This window comes from Aquarana catesbeiana, linkage group LG04 (assembly GCF_042186555.1).
Source record: "Aquarana catesbeiana isolate 2022-GZ linkage group LG04, ASM4218655v1, whole genome shotgun sequence".
In the NCBI taxonomy this organism is placed as follows: domain Eukaryota; kingdom Metazoa; phylum Chordata; class Amphibia; order Anura; family Ranidae; genus Aquarana; species Aquarana catesbeiana.
The window spans coordinates 274,243,842-274,260,822 of record NC_133327.1 but is presented as its reverse complement, the minus strand read 5'-3'; the positions used below and the strand labels follow the sequence as shown (position 1 = coordinate 274,260,822).

Genomic DNA, 16,981 nt, shown 5'->3' with positions numbered 1-16,981 from the left:
CGCCGACGGACAATCCGATCGTGTGTGGGCTTCCCCGGACTTTCAGCTGACTTTTCCAGCCGCAAATCTGACGGACTTTAGATTAGGAACTTGCTTCAAATCTTTACGTCGTAACTCCGCCGGACCCAGAAATCCACTCGTCTGTATGCTAGTCCGACGGACAAAAACCGACGCTAGGGCAGCTATTGGCTACTGGCTATCAATTTCCTTATTTTAGTCCGGTGTGCGTCATCACGTACGAATCCGTTGGACTTTTGTGTGATCGTGTGTAGGCAAGTCCGATCGTTAGAAAGTCTGTTGAAAGTCAGCCAAAAGTCCGTCGAAAGTCTGTCAAAAGTCTGTCGGACGGGCTGTCGGACTTTTGTAGCTGAAAAGTCCGACCGTGTGTACGCGGCATAACAGATGAGGGACTATTCTAGATTGTTTTCTAGGTAACCCAGGAAGTAAATGTTTACAAATCTGACAATATGGTGACCTAACTGTAAATTCTAATAATGTTTGAACCACTTGAATCTAGATATAATTTTTCTAATATTTTGCCGTCTGATCCATTAGCCCAAATAGGTTAGACTATGTCCTTGACACCTTGAAGTGTATGCTCGTTTATGGACGCTACCTATATGATGGTTATTGTACAACACAACACAGGAGAAATAAGTAAAGCTGTGTAGTATGACCTCTGTTCAGCTTGGTATACAAAAGTTATTGTTAGCTTAGCCAATTTAGAGGGTTCTGTTTACATCATGGCTTGCTCAACTGTTAGATTTCTTTAGAATTTGTGCTGGATGCCCTAAAGGGAACGTGATCAGCTGCACAACAAAATCGATCTTAGGAAATTAAAAGCAAGAAACATTCATTTAGTACAGAGAACAAATAATCAAGTTAAGTCTTATGGTCAATTACATAGAAAAGAGCTACACCCTTTTTTTCAATTGCAAGACAAATCATAATCTGATTACACATGTTTACAAGTTTTTGTCCATGGTATAATAATATATTTAAAAGCTAAGTCCATCTTTCTGACATTTCATGTTTCATCTATATGTACGGTGTAACATGAAACATACACTATATTGCCAAAAGTATTGGGACACCTGCCTTTACATACACATGAACTTTAATGCCACCCCAGTCTTAATCCCTAGGGATCAATATCAGTGGCGGCTGGTGCCCAATAATTGGGGGGGGGGGGGCGAAAACCAATGCCCCCCCCTTGGCAGAAGACAGACATGAAGGTGGAGAACACCAGGAACACCAGCAAAACCCCTCCCCCTCGTGGCCGGGATGACAATCCGATTGTCCCTCCTCCTCCCTTCCCTGTCTGAGGTGGGGAGTGCTGGATGTGGCTGAGCCGCTATGGTTGAACCATCCCTGGAGACAGTGGTGGCTGATGGGTCGGTCGGGCTTCCCCTGCGTCTCCTCCGGCCATGCATCTCCTCTGGCTGTGCGTCTCCTCTGGCCGTGCATCTCCTCCATCCTCCTCCCTCCTCCCCCTAGGCCAATAGGATCGCTTCTCCTTTCAGCCAATCACATGCTTAAAAAAACCCATTGGAAGTCATGCGTCCAGCGCTCTGCATGTAGATTAGGGGGTCGGGATGCATGGATGGGGGGACGGCGGCTGTGCGCCCCTAATGGATGGCTGCCACTGTTCAATATTGAGATGGCCCACCCTTTGCAGCTATATCAGATTCAACTCAGCTTCCACTCTTCTGGGAAGACTGTCCACAAGGTTTAGGAGTGTGTCTATGGGAATGTTTGACCATTCTTCTAAGACTGGGATGCCATTAAAGTTCATGTGCGTGTAAAGGCAGGTGTCTCAATACTTTTGACAATATAATGTAGTCATAGTCTACCTCCCCTCCCCTATTCCCCCTTGCAGAATTGTGGAAAGAGGTGTCCGCCAGGCCTTTTGGCTAGGTGAACCAGAGTGTGCCTTGCCCCTGTCAGGAGTCCTGCAGAAGGTCAGGGAAGGGTCCTACCCTCTACCCTAGTGGACTTTTTTGTGTGTTTGCATACTTTTTTTGGTTCACTTTGGTGTTTTTCTTTGCGTACCACAATGTGGGCTCAAGAAAAAAAAAGTCGGCTGCCATGCAGTTCAATCAAAATCAATAGCCCCACTTAAAAAAATACACGTGTACTGCATGGAGACCTCATGTTAGTGTACATGCAGTAATGTGCTGCAACAGAATGGACAGGTATGAAGCAGGACTAAGCGTGATATAATTCTATTACTTGGGCTTGAACCAGACTATAAATGACCTCCATTTTTTTATATGGAATATTTAAAAAAATACAATTCAATATCCTGAGCTACAGAGAGAGGGTTTTCTACCAAGATGTTCACCTACTCCATCCCAGTTCTGTCAGGATACTTATTTTGTTTTGTTGGATGAACCCACAGATAAAATCTTTGATGTATACCTTTGGTGCAGACTGACACTATAGTAATAGATTGCATATAGAAGCTCTTTTTTGAAAAGTCAAAGCTTTTTGTAAGAGCTGCTGTTTATGATTCCTCTTCTAGCAGACACCAGCATTGAAAAATCTTCACATTCACTCAGAACAGTGCTAATCAAAGTGGCCTTTATACACTTTATACTCATTTGCCAGTATACTGATGATTTTGATTTGGTTTCTTTTGTTCTCAGATGTCTGACTATAAACGTGCAACATTTCATGATGAGGAAGTCCAGGACCCTACTGGGGAGACTGCGTCATCTCCTGATACTGTAGAGGTAAGAATGTTTTGTGTTACCATCTTGCTGTTGGCTTTTAACTATAAATCAGCAAAAGAAAACATAAAAGAGCCTAAAGATTTATCCAAGAGACAGTGGATATTAAAGGTACATTCCACCTTTTGTGAAAAATAAATAAATAAATAAATGCACCAGTATCGCACAAATAAAAAAAAGTGCATTTAATTATTTTTCTGCATTGGAGCCTGCAAAGTATTAGAACTCCGATCAGTGAATCATGGGTGCAATACACAAGCTCCTGCAGGCTCTTCCTCAAGCCCTAGGTCTATATGAAAGTACAGACTTTCATTTATGGAGCTGGATGAAGTAAACAGTGGACTACAAGTGCAAGGAACGAGTCCCTGTTCCATGGTGACAGAGGTAATGTTAGTGCGTGATAGTTACATAGTTACATAGTTAGTCAGGCTGAAAAAAGACACAAGTCTATCCAGTTCAACCATTAAAAAAAAAATATATATATACATCGTACAATCCAATATACCCAATTCTATACCCACAGTTGATCCAGAGGAAGGCAAAAAACCCCAGCAGAGCATGCTCCAATTTGCTACAGCAGGGGAAAAAATTCCTTCCTGATCCCCCAAGAGGCAATCGGATTTTCCCTGGATCAACTTTACCTATAAATGTTAGTACCCAGTTATATTATGTACATTTAGGAATGAATCCAGGCCTTTCTTAAACCAATCTACTGAGCTGGCCAGAACCACCTCTTGCGGGGGTCTATTCCACATTTTCACAGCTCTTACTGTGAAGAAACCTTTTGGTATTTTGAGATGAAATCTCTTTTCCTCTAGGCGTAAAGAGTGCCCCCTTGTCCTCTGTGTTGACTGTAAAGTGAATAGCTCAACACCAAGTTCACTATATGGACCCCTTATATGCCGTATTGATCGGCGTATAACACGCGCCAGCGTATAACACGCACCCCAAGTTTAGGAGGGAATTTTAGGAAAAAAACTTTTTAAGGAAAAAAACTTACATTTAAATGTCCATCAATGCAGCCTTATCAGTGTCCATCTGCAGCCTTGCACAGCGTCCATCTGCATTCTTGTCAGTGTCATTTGCAGCCTTGCAGCCTTGCCAGTGTCATTTGCAGCCTTATCAGTGTCCATCTGCAGCCTTGCAAGTGTCCATTTGCAGCCTTGTCAGTGACATTTGCAGCCTTGCCCAGGCTGCAGTTAAACTGCAGTGACTTGTCAGTGTCACTGCAGTTTGAAAATGGCGCCGCCGGCGCCGAGATACACAGAGCCGGTCCTCGGCTCTTCTCAGCTCCTCTCATAGTCCCGCCCTATGATGAACATAACACAGGTCCAATGGTGGGACTGGGCGTGACTGTGAGCGGAGCCGAGCGCTGCCCATATACATTCATAGCCGAGTGTACTCGGCTAGGTTCGGCTAGCTCCGCTCACAGTCACGCCCAGTCCCTGTGTTATGTCCATCATAGGGCGGGACCGGGCGTGACTGTGAGCGGAGCTAGCCGAGCCTAGCCGAGTACACTCGGCTATGTATGTATGGCGGCGGCCGGCGCTCGCTCCGCATAATCAGCGGGGGGGATCGGGGGGGATCGGGGGGGGGGATCGCTGGGGATCAGCGTATAACACGCACCCACGATTTCCCCCTGATTTTAAGGGGAAAAAAGTGCGTATTTTATACGCCAATAAATACGGTATTTGAACATGTTAATCATATCCCCCCTTATTCTCCTCTTCTCAAGAATGAATAAATTCAGTTCCTCTAATCTTTCCTCATAGCTGAGCTCCTCCATGCCTCTTATCAGTTTGGTTGCCCTTCTCTGTACTTTCTCCAGTTCCCCGATATCCTTTTTGAGAACTGGTCCCCAAAACTGAACTGCATATTCCAGGTGAGGTCTTACTAATGATTTGAACAGGGGCAAAATGATATCTCTCTCTCTGGAGTCCATACCTCTCTTAATACAAGAAAGGACTTTGCTCGCTTTGGAAACCGCAGCTTGGCATTGCATGCTATTATTGAGCTTATGATCTACCAAAACCCCCAGATCCTTCTCCACTATGAATTCCCCCAGTTGTACTCCCCCTAGTATGTATGATGCATGCATATTCTTAGCCCCCAAGTGCATAACTTTACATTTCTCAACATTAAACCTCATCTGCCACATAGACGCCCAATTAGACAGAGCATTGAGGTCAGCTTGTAAATTGGAGATATCCTGTAAGGACGTTATTCCACTGCATAGCTTGGTGTCATCTGCAAAGACAGAAATGTTACTTTTGATCCAAGACCCAATATCATTTATAAAGATATCAAAGAGTAAGGGTCCCAGCACTGAACCTTAGGGTACACCACTGATAACCCTAGACCATTCAGAGTAATGCCGCGTACACACGAGCGGACTTTACGGCAGACTTTGCCCGGCGGACGGGATTTCGTCGGACAATTCGATCGTGTGTGGGCTCCAGCGGACTTTGTTTTCTCAAAAGTTGGACGGACTTAGATTTGAAACATGTTTTAAATCAATCCGTCGAACTCGAGTCCGGTCGAAAAGTCAGCTCGTCTGTATGCTAGTTCGACGGACAAAAAGCCATGCTAGGGCAGCTATTGGCTACTGGCTATGAACTTCCTTGTTTTAGTCCGGTCGTACGTCATCACTTACGAATTCGACAGACTTTGGTGGATTGTGTGTAGGCAAGTCCGTTCATTCAGAAAGTCCGTCATAAAGTCCGTCGAAAAGTCAACCGGGCAAAGTCTGCCGTAAAGTCCGCTCGTGTGTATGCGGCATTAGAATAATTAACCACTACTCATGTAACAATGAGTTCCAGCATACTAGTTTCAGCAGAATACATTATAATACATTATGATAGTTTAGCCGGTATCTTATACATACTAATGGCATTTAGGGGAAAAAAAATAGTATTTTCGAATTTGTACTTCACTGTTTTGAGAAACTCAGAGTTGAAAAAATGTCAATAACACTTAGAAAATCCATAGCTGAAAGGGTAACTGCACTTTGATTGGGAAAAAAAAGGAACAAATAAAAAAAAATAATATAGCATATTTAAGTTAAGTAATAGCAATAAGTATATTGAAACAAGGGTAACAAAGAAGAAATATACCGTAATGAATAAATGGTGAGAATTATAATGCAATGGTTAAACAGTAAGAGAAATATATTGCAACAATTGAAGAAGAGCTAAAGGTAAAACTTTTTTGTTCATTTTGGATAGAGGAAAGGAGGGTTATAACCCATGTCAATTTTTTTGCCATGTGTCCCATTGGGGAAATTTACCTTCACTTCCTGTCCCATAGCCACAACAGGAAGTGAGGAGCAATCCCTCATTCTCACCATGGTCACCAGAACTAGTGTCCCCTGTGGAAGATTTTCCCTCTATTACTGTTCTAAGGACAAGCCAAAATTTGTGATTTTCGTTCACTTTCGATGATAATGGTAAACGTAACAAATGGAGAGGGTGAATCAATACGAGTAATACGACTATCATTGTTATAAAAACACAATCCCTCCTGAAGCCTGTATTGGGAAACCCTACCTAGGGGGAGATGTACAGTGGGGCAAATAATTATTTGATCCCCTGCAGATTTTGTAAGTTTGCCCACTTACAAAGAAATTAAGAATCTAGAATTTTTATCATAGGTGTATTTTAAAGGATAGAGACGGAATATCAATCAGAAAAAACACATGATACAAATGTTATAAACTGATTTGCAGTTCAGTGAGTAAAATAAGTATTTGATCCCCAAGCAAAACATGACTAAGTACTTGGCGGAGAAACCCTTGTTGGCAAGCACAGAGGTAAGATGTTTCTTATAGTTGGTTACAAGGTTTGAACACATCTTAGGTTGGATTTGGTCCACTCTTCTTTAAAGATCTTCTCTAAATTTTTAAGGTTTCTTGGCTGTCGCTTCACAACTTGAAGTTTCTGCTCCCTCCATAAATTTCCTATAGGATTAAGGTCTGAAGACTGGCTAGGCCACTCCATGACCTTAATGTGCTTCTTCCTTAGCCACTCCTTTGTTGTCTTGGCGGTATGTTTTGGTTCATTGTCATGCTGAAAGACCCATCCACGACCCATCTTTAGTGTACTGGCTGAGGGAAGAAGGTCCAAGATTTTACAATACATGGCCCCGTCCATTGGCCCCTCAATGTGGCAAAGTCGGCCTGTACCTTTAGCAGAGAAACAGCCCCAAAGCATAATGTTTCTACCTCTGTGCTTGACTTTAGGTATTGTGTTCTTAGGGTCATAGTCAGCATTTTTCTTCTTCCAAACATGGCGAGTTGAGTTAATGCCAAAGAGCTCAATTTTGGTCTCATCTGACCACAGCACTTCCTTTCAATCCTTCTCTGAATCATTTAGATGTTCATTGACAAACTTCAGGCAGGCCTGTACATGTGCCTTCTTGAGAAGGGGGACCTTGCGGGCACTGCAGGACTTCAATCGATGGCGGTGTAATGGTTTGTTTGGTAACTGTGGTCCCAAATGCCTCGAGATCATTCACAAGCTACTCCGTGTAGTCGGGTTGATCCCTCACCTTTCTCATGATCATCCTTACCACATGAGGCGAAATCTTGCATGGAGCTTCAGACTGAGGGCGGCTAATGGTTATCAAGAGAGTGTCTATCAAAAATATACCCAGGCGGAGCGACGCGCTAACGTCACCTCGTACTTGCTGTTTGTGTACCCAGATGGTCGGGTTTGTCTGAGTGTGTGCAGGCCGGCGCACCAGACTTCAGGCACTTTTACTGCTAATACATTGTAAGTGCAATACTTTGTTTATCTGTTTTAATAAATTTAAAGGTTTTACACTATTGAAGCATTTATGTTTTTACATGCCACGCACAACCCACTCATGGGCTTGAATACAATGAGATGGTTTGAAGAGTAGTCCCGCTTGGTGCACTCTGGAGATTGTAATACTACCACAGGCGATCCGAAGAGCAGCGGTTTTGCTTGGGGTGTCCTGGAAATTGTACCATTATTGCAGGCTTCCCTTGATCCTCTGTAAGGGGGGAATCATGGGTTTCTGGTAAGAAGTAATTCTCTACTAAACGGTGGTGGATTCAACACAGTCTTCTTTATATCAGTTTCTGAGGATTTATTCCACTTGTGGACAGACTTTATTTAATTTTAATTTTGCACGGGTGGATTTTTTTTAGTATTATTATCATATTTCACCTATATATGTCACATATACATTTTATTTCATTTATGGTGTTTTACTCATGTTTTTGAGAATAATGGTTTTAGACCTTATGTACAGGCATTGGTATATTTATGTTTGATTCACGCCGAACTCTGGATCTCTCCAGGATTGGTGTGTCTTGATTATCTGTTTGTGGCTCACATTTACTTTATATTTATAGGTTTAGCGTGAATCTATATATTTTTTCACCCGGGTTCTCTGTTTCCGTGGGTGTGGACAGGTGGGCTTGATGTACCACATGTGGTGGTTGTGTAATAAAGTGAAGCTTTCTTGGACAAGAGTTCACAGCCTGATATACTCCAGGACTATGATAAATACTGTTAAAAACACCACTTACTTTACTTAACGAGCCCATTGAAGGGGTTCCTAGACACCCCCGGACCTTGATCCATTTCATGTTTTTGGAGGCCAAAATAGCAATCGCAACTGCCTATAAGATTCTACTAGTATAAATGAAATTAACCTGATGGAACAATTGACGGCCACGTTAAAACGAAAAGAGGAACAATTCAATAAAATCTGGTTTTACCGGCACAATTTCCAGTTCTCTCAAGATTATAACACCTTTGTGGCCCCCTTGGTGGAGTAACTGTAACTGTGCATGTGTCCTTAATCATTTTTGCTTTAACAACACCCCCCCCATGTTTTTTTTTCTCCCCTTCACCCAAGTCTTCATTCTCATTTTCCAACTGTTTATATTGTGCCTGCTCTGGTTCTTCTACTGCTTACTCTTGCCTTCTTGTCTTCCAACTTCTAAGATGTAAAGTTTTCTTCGTCATATTAGAAAATTCGTTTCTGTACACCTGCTTTGGGGCGATATTAGTGTTTTACACTGTTGCATCTTAATTCAGTCTAATGTAGGGGAGCTATTGCTATGTTGACATCATCCTATTCACTATGTTCTTAATAGATGTTGCTACTTTCTTATTGGTTTGTGTAACAGCCTATTCTTACTGGACAATATTTCATTGCTGGATTTGTTTTGCCCTGTCTGGTGCACACAATAAAAAAATTTAAATTAAAAAAAAAAGAGCCCAGTAGTATAACTGGTAGTGATGAAGCGGAAACTAACATGGCTTATGACTAACGAAAAGATGGTTAGTATTTTGTGAGATACATCTTCACGGTTCAAGAAAGTTTGGAAACTATGGATATCTTCAATCTATTTAATGATTGTCGCAGTGGCGGCTGGAAAGGACATTTGGACGGGCTGTGGCTTTTTCTCTACCTTATTCTCTTTTTTCTCTTTCCTCCTTATTTATGATGATGTTTTATTTGCCTTCCAATGGATAAAAGCCATCCTCTGTGATGATGCCTCTCACTGTTACATTCATTTGTTGTGCCTTGGTGAGCATATTACTCTACAAGTTTTGGACCTACCTGATTGAGAATGCTTGCATTTTGTACCTAGCTTAATCAAACCCGGTGACATTTCTGACTTGTATATTGACTTACGAATACTTTCTATTATTTGTTGCCAAGGACTTTTTCATTTGCCTGCCTGTCATCTATCCTGCCTGTGAAGCGGACCTTGATTTTAACCTGTGCTTGAAAAATGGCTACACGATTGTTATGGTATTTTGTAACCTTTAATAAAAATATTGAAACAGGAAACAGCACAAAATGGAAGGGGACTTTGAATTCCAATAGAGAGCTCTTTCCAATTTAATTTCTGAAAGAAATAAGAAGCCAATGGATAATTCAGCTCACCAGTGGCCACCAAAATCTACATATCAGTTTTGGGTGGATAGATAAATTTAAATATACAGTATATATTATTAACACTACACAATTCATTCTGTGTTTTCATGTTGGACTATGAAAAAAACTCTAGGAGCACACCTCCTGAGTCAACATATTAAGCAGAATGAACCCCTTCAGCTCCCGGGCTGAATGCATTATGTGGCCGCCCCCTGGGGGATCACTTCTTGGAACCTCGGCTTTGTCGATCTGTAAGTATGGGGCTCCATTTGGACCTCTATTTGCAGAAAGATATTTTATGTGACAGATGCTTTCAGTTGATTTTTTGTTTTTCTAGAAATATTGCAAATAAAGATATATATATATTAGATTGTAAGCTCTTCTGAGCAGGGCCCTCTTAATTGTATTGTATTGTATTATAACTGTATTGTCTCCCTTTTATATTGTAAAGCGCTGCGTAAACTGTTGGCGCTATATAAATCCTGAATAATAATAATAATAATATACTCCTGAAGAAGCGGGCAGTGGCCCGCAAAATGCATTGAGTTCTTTAATGCTTATATACTCTACAATTCTATCAACAACCCATGTACATACTCAACCAATTTGTCATCATGATAACAGCTTGGCTTATATGTTATGTAATACTTAGGTTACAATAAACCATGTTATTATGTTTTACTCTACTTCGTTGGCCCCCATGCTTGCCTCATTTAAGGTCCCATGGGCTAGGAGAACAAGGGAAGGGCCAAGAAGGGTGGGGAGGATGGAAAGGGGGGGTAATAGAGTTGAGGATAAGAGGGAAGGGGGAGAGGGGGAAGGAATGGGAGAGGGGAGAGGGAAAAGGAGAGGGGAAGAAAAAGGGGGAAGAGAAAAGGAAGGGGAAGGAAAAGGGAGGGAGGGAGGGAGGGAGGGAGGGAGGGAGGGAGGAAAGGCCTGGGGGGAGAAAAGGAAAAAAAGGGGAGGGCAGGGTAGAAAACAAAGGGGTAATGAGGGGAAAGGAGGAAGAGGAAAGGAAAAAGGGGAAAGAAAGGGGGGTGGGATGAAAGCAGGGGGAAAGAGTGAAGGAATGAAAAGGAGGGAAAAAAAGTAGAATAAAGGGAAAATAAGGGGGAGGTGGGAAGGCAGGAAGGCAAGAAGGAAGTAGAGAAGGGAGGGGGAGTGAATAAAAATGGAAAGAACCAGTTGCCACAAACCATTATTAGTGGTGAACTAACCTGAAAAAAACCTGGTTGAAGATAATTTAACCCTGGGAGGAATCAGACCATTCAACCCATCTACTGGGCATACACTCAGTAAGCAGCAAAAAAGCGAGAGGATTTCTCACAATAGTGGCACAAGGGAAAAGGAACATAAAGGTAGATTATGCTGTCCAACCAGTAATGAAAAGAGAGGTGTCCTAGGACAATATAAATTGAATTAATTAATAGGAAGCTGTTAATGGTTGAGCTGTTAATGTTAATGATTAATCCCCCCCTTTAAAGGTTTTACAAGCATAGAAAAATAGGTGTTGATCTCTCAGACTCTCAGAAATTCACCCAGTTTCTAAGTCTTATTCTGGGATAACAACACACAGTTTTTTTTTGTGGACTGAGTGTTGTCAGCTTTCCCTATTGTCTCTTGCTAAACTTCTTAGCCACTCCCACTCTCAGATCTCTACAATAGCCATTCTCAACCAGGGTTCCTCCAAAGGTTGCTAGGGGTTCCTTGAGCTGTGGCTGACTGACCTCCTATCTTAAGGTGTCTGCATAGTTCTGGGGTCAGTGCCACCTGGTAGAGCCAGTTGCATGAAGCCAACAATCTTTTAAGCCATCCGTAGGGATTGCATTTTTACCACCACTGTAAGGGCTGCCTCATTCCATATAACCACAAATGTAAGGAGCATTTTTTTTCACTGACCACCAATTAATTGGTTTTAGTAAGGGTTCCTCGAGACTAGAAAATTATTTCAAGGGTTCCTTTGGGGTAAAGAGGTTGAGAAAGACTGCTCTACAACATAATCATTCTGTAGTCCAAGATAAGAACCAAGAAGGCTAATACGTTTATGAGATATCTACTGAAAAGAGAGACACGTGTGCTGGCCTGGAGAATGATGGATTCTTCCTGTAAAAATCCTGTTTGTTCATTGCACAGAGAAGGTAGAGCAGATTCCATCTGTTTTTCTGAAGACTGGGGATAGCTGACTGCTAGAGTCTAAGCACCATATGGTCTTCACAAGCAAGTGCTGTGCTACAGTGACTGCCTCTCAGACTTAAAGAATTGCCATACTTTGCTGCAACACTTAACTTCTTTGTCTTCCATCCAGTGGCGTCTCCAGCTTTCATATTTAGGGGGGGCACATGGGGGGACAGGGACAAAAGTAGGGGGGCAACTATAAAATGCATATATATATATATAGATATATATTATATATATATATAGATATATATATCTATATAGATATATAGATATATAAATATATACTGGGGCCCTTTACTACGACCCCACAACGGCCCTTTCACATGTTTTGCATTGAGCTCCCTTCCTACTGTATTGGGATCCCCCAGGGTGGCAGGAAACAAGATATATATGTCACCAGCATACCAAGAAAATATAAGGATCCAAAGCAGTGGGAGAACTATCAGGGTTGCAAAGGCTGTCTTGCCCCTGGGCCCTGGTGTTCTGCCACTGTGGGGTTCCCCAGCTTCCTCTTGCTGTCCTGCCCCGGCTATTGACTGCTCTGGTCTGGCTTCTCTTGGAATTTACAGGCTGGTTCTCCTGTCCTAAGGATGGGAGAAATCAGTCTGTTTTTTCAGTAACTGAGAGTCCTGGTGGAGTCCTTCCTGCAACTCGCTCTTCTCCCTACCAATGAGGATGCAGGGGAAGGAGCAGATCGGGCTGCCGTGGTTGTGCGAGTGCTCGCATTATGCAGTGTCAGCAAGCAGAGGGAGGGTGGAGGAATCACCCGCAGGAGCTGACTGGGGACTCTCTCCCTCTTAGACATTGATTTTTTGTAAAAAAAAAAAAATTTTTTTTTAATTGGGGGGGGGGGGGGGGGGCACATGGTGGGGCACAGCATAATGTTGGGGGGGTCAGGGCCCCCTCTGCCCCCCCCCCCCTAGGGACGCCATTGCTTCCATCTATCTGTTCATCTCAACAGAAGCTAGTGTGAAAGACTATATTGCATAGTCAAGGTAAAACTGTAATCTAAATGCAGAAGATAAATATAGATACAGTAATTGCTTAATATTAGTGTCTGCTGAATAAAGTAAATGGTCTACAAGGGAGATCATCTTAAAGGGACTGCACATCTGTTGCTTTTTCAGTGTGTATTATCTTAACAGTACATTTGTTTCTATCTTGTTGTCTTGGAAAGAAATCTGTTGCTGTGCAATTGTGATCAGTGCCAAAGACAGGCCCATGAGCTCACCAATGGACAAGTTTAGGATTTACAGTGGGGACGGAAAGTATTCAGACCCCCTTAAATTTTTCACTCTTTGTTATATTGCAGCCATTTGCTAAAATCATTTAAGTTCATTTTTTCCTCATTAATGTACACACAGCATCCCATATTGACAGAAAAACACAGAATTGTTGACATTTTTGCAGATTTATTAAAAAAGAAAAACTGAAATATCACATGCTCCTAAGTATTCAGACCCTTTGCTCAGTATTTAGTAGAAGCACCCTTTTGATCTAATACAGCCATGAGTCTTTTTGGGAAAGATGCAACAAGTTTTTCACACCTGGATTTGGGGATCCTCTGCCATTTCTCCTTGCAGATCCTCTCCAGTTCTGTCAGGTTGGATGGTAAACGTTGGTGGACAGCCATTTTTAGGTCTCTCCAGAGATGCTCAATTGGGTTTAAGTCTGGGCTCTGGCTGGGCCATTCAAGAACAGTCACAGAGTTGCTGTGAAGCCACTGCTTCGTTATTTTATCTGTGTGTGTTTAGAGTCATTGTCTTGTTGGAAGGTAAACCTTAGGCCCAGTCTGAGGTCCTGAGCACTCTGGAGAAGGTTTTCGTCCAGGATATCCCTGTACTTGGCCGCATTCATCTTTCCCTCAATTGCAACCAGTCGTCCTGTCCCTGCAGCTGAAAAACACCCCCACAGCATGATGTTGCCACCACCATGATTCACTGTTGGGACTGTATTGGACAGGTGATGAGCAGTGCCTGTTTTTCTCCACACATACCACTTAGAGTTAAGGCCAAAAAGTTCTATCTTGGTCTCATCAGACCAAAGAATCTTATTTCTTACCATCTTGGAGTCCTTCAGGTGTTTTTTTTAGCAAACTCCATGCGGCCTTTCATGTGTCTTGCAGGAGAGGTTTCCATCGGGCCACTCTGCCATAAAGCCCCGACTGGTGGAGGGCTGCAGTGATGGTTGACTTTCTACAACTTTCTCCCTTCTCCCGACTGCATCTTTGGAGCTCAGCCACAGTGATCTTTGGGTTGTTCTTTACCTCTCTCACCAAGGCTCTTCTCCCCCAATAGCTCAGTTTGGCCGGACGGCTAGCTCTAGAAAGGGTTCTGGTCATCCCAAACGTCTTCCATTTAAGGATTATGGAGGCCACTGTGCTCTTAGGAACCTTAAGTGCAGCAGAATTTTTTTGTAACCTTTGCCAGATCTGTGTCTTGCCACAATTCTGTCTCTGAGCTCTTCAGGCAGTTCCTTTGACCTCATGATTCTCATTTGCTCTGACATGCACTGCGAGCTGTAAGGTCTTATATAGACAGGTGTGTGGCTTTCCTAATCAAGTCCAATCAGTATAATCAAACACAGCTGGACTCAAATGAAGGTGTAGAACCATCTCAAGGATGATCAGAAGAAATAGACAGCACCTGAGTTAAATATATTAGTGTCACAGCAAAGGTTCTGAATACTTAGGACCATGTGATATTTCAGTTTTTCTTTTTTAATAAATCTGCAAAAATGTCAACAATTCTGTGTTTCTCTGTCAATATGGGGTGCTGTGTGTACATTGATGAGGGAAAAAAAATATTTTTAGCAAATGGCTGCAATATAACAAAGAGTGAAAAATTTAAGGGGGTCTGAATACTTTCCGTCCCCACTGTATATTATAGTTAGCCATAGCCAGATGGAGGAAGTGAACTGCTACATCCCATGTGTTGATGTTCTAATGTCAGTACTGAGATTCCATTTTAATTATTTAGCTTGTTACTCTATTTGCATCAACCATTTCACGTACTTTCAGTGTGCAGATACAGCTGAATAAAGTTGCATATTATTTACAATTGTCAATTTCACTGTGTCACAGGATTTTGAGGGTGTCAGCAGATTCTCGTATGAGTTGTGCTCATATACTTATCAATGAGACACTTACAGGTGTGCTTCAATAGGTCAGATTGTTGCTGACATCTCCTCAAAAAAAGAATCCATGTTTCATTTTGTCAGTTTAGGAATTTTTCCTGTAGCAAACTTTTCATACATCAACCCTATAGATTATTAGGGCCACCCAAAGAGCGCAAGAGACAATCAGGTATAAACATTCATCAAGTATAGTCACTCACAACAATTAAGGTTGCTCTGTGTTACTTTGTCTCATTAAATAAACCTATTAGCATTCCATGTTCAGCTATAGCTGCTATCTTTCTTTACCCTACTTTTCTCATTATGTGTTTATTTTGTATAGGTTGGATTTCGGAAAGGAAGAGGACATATCCTTGGCTCACTTGGTGGTAGATCTCAGCCAGAAGTTTTTCTAGGAGCCCTTAGTGCTGTTCTAGGATTGCTGCTCCTTGGATGCCTTATTGCTTTAGGAGTTCAGCAAGTCTCAGGTGCTTCAGATTCATACCATTCCTTAATGTTGTCCTTTTATCAATTCTAAAAGCTCAAAGGCAGAAGTAAAGTACACATTTTTAGTAAATTGACCAATTTACCTAAGTACGTCTTTGCAATTGTTATTGCTGTGCACCTGCACCATGAAAAGAGGAGGGTATATTCAGTCATTTTAAATTTTAAGTGTGGTTGGTGGATTATGTGACAGATTACAAAAATATGCTTATTCTCATTAGAATCACAGAGCATCCTCCAGAATTGTATCACATTTTTTTTAAATCAAATGTATCATAAATTCAATCCATTAAAAAAATAACCAAATGTTACAGGCAGGTACAGTTGTATTTCAGTCCTAACTATTCCTGTAAAAGCTGCACTTCACTCAGTCGCACCAAGAGTTGTCCAAATGTTTCACATTTTGAAAAGGGTGAAAGGTTACAATCTCCAGCAGGTACTGTCTGTGTTACTCATTGGTAAATTTTCCCTACTTTCCCGCCTATTTAAAAGGTGTAAGTCAGAACAGGTAGTAGAGGAAGTTATCCTAATGGTGACATTGCAGTAATATTTTTGTAAGAAAGGTTAGAATATCTTTCAGGTTTCTATTTTTTGTTGTGTCCCCACTGGAGAGTCTTTACACTGAAGGTAGAGACGCCATTTAAAACTCAAAAGAGGTTTTAACCTCTCCTTACTCTATGTCCAGAATAAAAAAAATGTTTTAGCTTGAGTCAGGATTTAAAGTGTATGTAAACCTTTATAGTGATATTTTATTTAGGCCCCTTTCACATGGGCTTGTCCACAATCAGGTGACAGTTTGTGGAATTACAGTCAAGCTTCTGGGAACTTTGTTGAAATTATTCCTGAACCTTTGCGTCACTTACTACTGAACTTCTGCACTCTGTGTCCCTTTAAGCCACAGCCAGTATTCAGCGCAATGAAAATCACACCCGACTTTTCCTGTGTCACAGAGCCGCGCACTTTTTCTCAGCTGCGGGGGCTCAACTTATGATCCCGCACACAGGCCCACTGCTTTCAGAAAATGCTCCTGACCGGAGCTCATCATTGCACATCCATTCCAGATGCTTGTATGTGACATCACATACAAGCACATGGGCTGGATGCGAGAATTGGATCAGCAGGATGAGTGTGCCAGGACAGGTAGATGTGAATCATCTCTGCTTCCTTTCACCACTCTGCATATCACTCATATCATAGATGAGAAGAGGGTACAGCGATGGAGCAGATGAGCAGAAGGGTAAAGCGGTGGGGAAAATGAGCAGGGTGGGTTCAGAGGTGGGACAGATGAGCAGGAGGGTACAGGGGTGGGGCAGATGTGCAGGGAGGTACAGTGGTGGAAGAGATGAGAAGGGGGTTCAGCAGTTGGACAGAAGAGCAGGGGGGTATAGTGTTGGGCCAGATGAGCAGGGGGTTCAGTGTTGCGCCAGGTGAGCAGGGGGGTTCAATGTTGGGCCAGATGAGCAGGGGGTTTAGTGTTGGGCCAAATGAGCAGGGGGGTTTAGTGTTGGGGCAGATGAGAAGGGGGTTCAGTGATG

The 16,981-nt window shown here is 42.3% G+C and overlaps 1 protein-coding gene across 2 annotated transcripts in view; it reads left to right on the top strand.

Moving 5' to 3' along the window:
- The window catches only part of ECE2 (endothelin converting enzyme 2), a 135,409-nt gene that overhangs the window by 49,726 nt on the left and 68,702 nt on the right, over nucleotides 1-16,981 (top strand). For both annotated transcript variants that reach the window (XM_073626597.1, XM_073626596.1), the window contains exons 2-3: nucleotides 2,649-2,735; nucleotides 15,286-15,430. In XM_073626597.1, coding sequence (XP_073482698.1) covers nucleotides 2,649-2,735; nucleotides 15,286-15,430 — 232 coding nt within the window. The remainder of the gene's footprint in view (nucleotides 1-2,648; nucleotides 2,736-15,285; nucleotides 15,431-16,981) is intronic.